General features: G+C 43.9%; 1 protein-coding gene across 1 annotated transcript; it reads right to left on the bottom strand.

Annotated features, from left to right (window-relative positions):
- Positions 1-3,019: 3,019 nt before the first annotated feature.
- FANCF (Fanconi anemia, complementation group F) lies at positions 3,020-4,132 on the bottom strand. The gene has a single exon (XM_006872398.1). It carries the CDS (start codon positions 4,121-4,123, stop codon positions 3,020-3,022), a length of 1,104 nt encoding a protein of 367 aa, XP_006872460.1. The 5' UTR covers positions 4,124-4,132.
- Between the last annotated feature and the right edge of the window lie 333 nt (positions 4,133-4,465).

The following is a 4,465-nucleotide window of genomic DNA, read 5'->3' as shown; positions in this document are numbered from 1 at the left end:
AAGAGGACAGACCTTTTAATTAAATGCAATTTTACCAACCATCAACCTAGTTCCCTAAAAAAAAAAAAAATGTGGAAAGAATTTAAGTCTGAAAAGATTTGGATTCTTGACTTTACTACCTAAGACCTATACATGTCAGACAAATACTACTCCAAATCTTAATTTCTTTAATAAAATTTGAAGTTCATAGCACATTGTTCTATTTTATAATTGTATTGTTTTTCCTAACATGGTACTAGTGCAGAACTTCAAAAAATATATGGCACAATACAAATATAATGGCTTATTTATTCATTAAAAGTCAACTCCCATGAATTTTCCATTAGAAACAAAACATTGAATTGCACCTAATAGTAACTAGTGCAGACAAAAGCGATCAGATCTGAAATATTCCAATATACTCATTAACTATAGGGACAGTCCAAGGAAAATTCTAGGAGAACATGAGATAATTGTCTTCAGAATCCTAACAGGAAACACAACACACATGCAGTCATTTTATCCACTGGTTTATGAGAAACTTGAATTTCCTTATTAAATTTCCTAATTTCTTCTAATAATTTCACCCCACCCCTCTGGTCATAGATACTTAATCTTACTAAATTTAGTGGCACATTTTCAAGTCTCTGTTTATAGGAGTCCTTGGGTGGCGCAACAGTGCTTGATTAAAGGCCTAAAGGTTGGCAGTTTGAACTTATCCAGAGGCACATTAGAAGAAAGCCCTGCTGATCTACCTTGGAAACCCTAGGGAGCATAATTCTTCTCTCCAACACATGGGGTTACCATGAGTCAGAACTGACTGCTTGTTTATAAATGGAAGTATAAAGACCTCAGGTTCTAATCATGGTTTCATTTACTCAAACATTTGGAATAGCCATCACTTGCTAGATGGTGTAGACAGCTGTAGGAAACAAAATGAATGACAGATCAAGTTTTTGCTTTCATGTTGCTTATTTTCTGTGTGCCCTTGGGATTCTACGGATTCTCTCTTAGCCTATATTCTCATTTCTAGGAATATAATCTTGGTGTGAAAAATAAATAACATATATAAAGAAGTCTAATGGATCTCAGGTAAGGTAGTGGTTATGTATTGGGCTGCTAACCTCAAGGTCAGCAGTTCAAAATTACCAGCTGTTCCAGGGGAGAAAGATGAGACTTTCTGCTCCCATAAAGATTTACAGCCTTGGAAGCCCTGTACAGGGTCGCTAGGAGTCGGAACCGACTCTACAGCACATAACCACCAACCACCAATATGAATATTAAAATGCCCTTTAAGACTATATCAATCATTATCATTTTATCTTAAACCATTACTCTCAGATACAGCTACAGACCTAGAGACTGTTCAGAAACTGTCATTCTCTGTAAGGTAGTATTTACCATTTTAAGTCTTCACTGGGTTAAGATTATACAATTCCTCTTCTAATTCTATTCTCACTAACTTTCTGGATACATATTTGTTTTCCAAGGAATCTAGTTACCACCTAATCTGGTTAAGAATAAAAGTGTCTCGATCACTGAAAATTTATACCCCTGATAAAAATGAATAAACTCTTAAATTTGGCTATTGGGTATCACTGTCAGTTTCTAAGCAACTGGGTGAACTGACATTAAATTCCTACACACACTGAACAAAAATTCAAACCTGTCCCCAAGGGAATAAGCAAAAAATGTAACTATTTTTAATATAAAGTCTTTACTCAACATGAGTCAACTACCAAAGTTGTGATTTGTGAATCTCTTTAGTGATAGAAGCATCATAAAACCTGGTCGTCTAATTCAGAAGTTTAATTCTTTTACCATCAAAAGCTAAATTGATACCCAAAAGCATCTATTTGCATTTCATATGCTTTAGCTTATTTTATTTTACTCTTGTCTTTGTGCCCATGCTTTAAACTATTGTTCAGTGTCATCAAATCGATTATGACTCATGGGGACCCTGTATAAGGTTTCCAAGGAGTGCCTGATGGGTTTGAACTGCCAACCTTGAAGCCCAGTGCATTATCCTGCAGCGCCACATTATTTGCTTTTTTTACTCTCAAAGAATGTTGAGGTCGGTTGAGTGGTTGGTACACACGAGGTAAGCAAGTTAAGGTCCAGGGCTTAAATGCCAAATAGGTTAGTTAGCTTTTCAAACTAGCAGGTGTGAGAACACTTGACTAGCCACAGAAAACGTCACTAATAAAACAGCTGTGAATATAAACCATACTGAAAGAAAATCGGTGTCTTTTGTTTTTTCATAAAGGTATGTTTCCTTATTATCTTTTCCGCATCCTTAGAAAGCGGTCTTTCTAAAAAGAAAACCATTGCTGGTTTAAGCAGGATACACTCAACACGTCAGTCTTTCTACCCAGAAAAATATATGGCACTACAAGTCAATTGGAGTCCTGGGGTGTTACTGTTGTTGTTGTTATGTGCCCATGGAGTCGGTTCTGACTCATAGAGACCCTGTACAGAGTTTCCGAAGCTGTAAATCTTTATACAGGAGCAGAAAGCCTCATCTTTCTCCCGCAGAACAGCTGGTAGTTTCGAACTGCTGTCTTTGAGGTTCGCAGCCCAATTCATAACCATACGCTACCAGAGTTTAAGCAGGATACATTCAACTTGTCAGTTTTTCTATCCAGAAAAATACATGGCACTACAAGTCAATTGGAGTCCCGGTGTGTAGTTGTGGGTTAAAGCACTGGACTGTAAGGTCGGTTTGAACCACAGGGTCGGCCGTTCAAGCTCACCAGCTGCTCCTCGGAAACCCTATACAGGGTCGCTATGAGTCGGAACCGACCCAATGGAACTTAACAACAAAAAAGTCAATTATTTTACATATTTATAATTGGATAATAAACCACTGAAAATTAACACCACCAATAATTGTATCTTTGACACTTGGAGGTAGAGATTTAGTCAGAATATAGACATTTTAATTTTATAAATCACATATTCAAGAGAGTAATTAACAGAACGTTGCCGATAGAGGGCCTGGGCTGAGACCTAGAACTTGTCTTTTCTCCCCAGTGCTGTATCAAGTACCACTATTCTCAAGAGCTACCAACAAGTCTGTCCAGATGCTAAGCCCTGGGACTTGGAAATCTCCATCCCGTGCCCTGTAGGACTTCAGGGTAGTTAGGACCTCATCTTTCACGGGTGAAGCGGCCTGGCAGAGGCTTTGAAACCTGTCGTACAACTCCTCCCAGGCTAAATCTTGGGGCTTTGCTCCAACCCAACTGCCTTTCTGTAGGTCATAGTGCAGAAGGCAACCCCAGTCTGTTAGCAGCCCCAGATAGACCCGGAAGAGCTCTGGGTGGCGGCCGATCACGGAAGCTAAAAGACCGGCTGGGAGGTTGCGACAAAAGACAACCATGATGTCTGACTTTTCTAGCAGCCAACGGACCAGCTCCCGCCTCTCCTCTCCTGGTGTTTTGGCGTTGCACAGATCCAACTTCTCTTCTTGAGAGCAGGTAGACAGCGGTGGCAGCGGCGGCGGCGGCGGCGGCAGCAGCAGAGCGGTGGCGATCACCTTCAGGAAGTTGTTCTGAGGCAAATGCTCCCACAGTCGGCTGAGACAGCTGCAGGGGCCCTCAGCTTCCAGTGCCCCGGCCTCCTGCAGACGCTGCAGCAGCAGCTCCGCCTGCGTCTTTAGCAGCGAGTCCTCCTCAACCACCGGGTTCTCCCGGTAGCCATTGAGGTGCAGCATGCGGACAGCGGACCGGCGGCGGGCGAGGAGGGCCAGGCTGTCCTGGAGCGTCTCCTCGTCAGTGTCCTGGACGCCGGGGCCAGGAAAGAGCAGCTGCAGCAGGTGGTGACAGGCTGCATCCCCGAGGGCTCGGTTCTCCAGTAATCGCAGAGCTAGCAGACTGTCACAGCGCCCCAGGGACTCGAAGTTTGTCAGTCCGGAGGCTGGAGTCGGCCCAGGCCTGCCATCCTGCCTCCACTGCTTGTGTAGTCGCTGCTCCAAAGCCTTGCGGATGCGGCTATGACGGCCGAAGCGCCGGTGGACATGGCGCAGGTAGCGAGCCCACTGCAAGGCCCGACGCAAGGTCGCGGGGTCCCAGGTGTCGACGTGGGTCGTGCGGGAGACGGCCAGAACCTCACAGAAACGCTCCAGGTGCTGCAGGAGCGGCTCCATGTGGCGAGCAAAGGCCTCACTTCCGCTTTTCATCCAGTGGCGGTGACTCTTGGTGTGCGGATTGGAGCATTCATGGGAGGATTCGCCTGTCTGCAGTGCTATTGGACAAAGTTGCTGTCAATCTGAACACGGCTTTATTTCGGATTCCTTGACTCTAGTGGTGGTTTTCCAAAGTTCTGTCCTGTTGATTCTGTTGGTTCTAACTCTTAGCGAGGTTAAGTTTCCGAGGAGCGGCTGGAGGTTTTGAACCTTACTATTTGCAGCCCAGTGCTTATCCTACAGCACCACAATAAGGTCTAAACTAGTAAAAGTCTAGACGGTGTCACTTCCTGAGTTGAGGCT

Source organism: Chrysochloris asiatica, unplaced genomic scaffold (genome assembly GCF_000296735.1).
Source record: "Chrysochloris asiatica unplaced genomic scaffold, ChrAsi1.0 scaffold00196, whole genome shotgun sequence".
Lineage (NCBI taxonomy): Eukaryota > Metazoa > Chordata > Mammalia > Afrosoricida > Chrysochloridae > Chrysochloris > Chrysochloris asiatica.
Note: the sequence above shows the minus strand (reverse complement) of the source record. Positions and strands in the feature narration are given on the sequence as shown.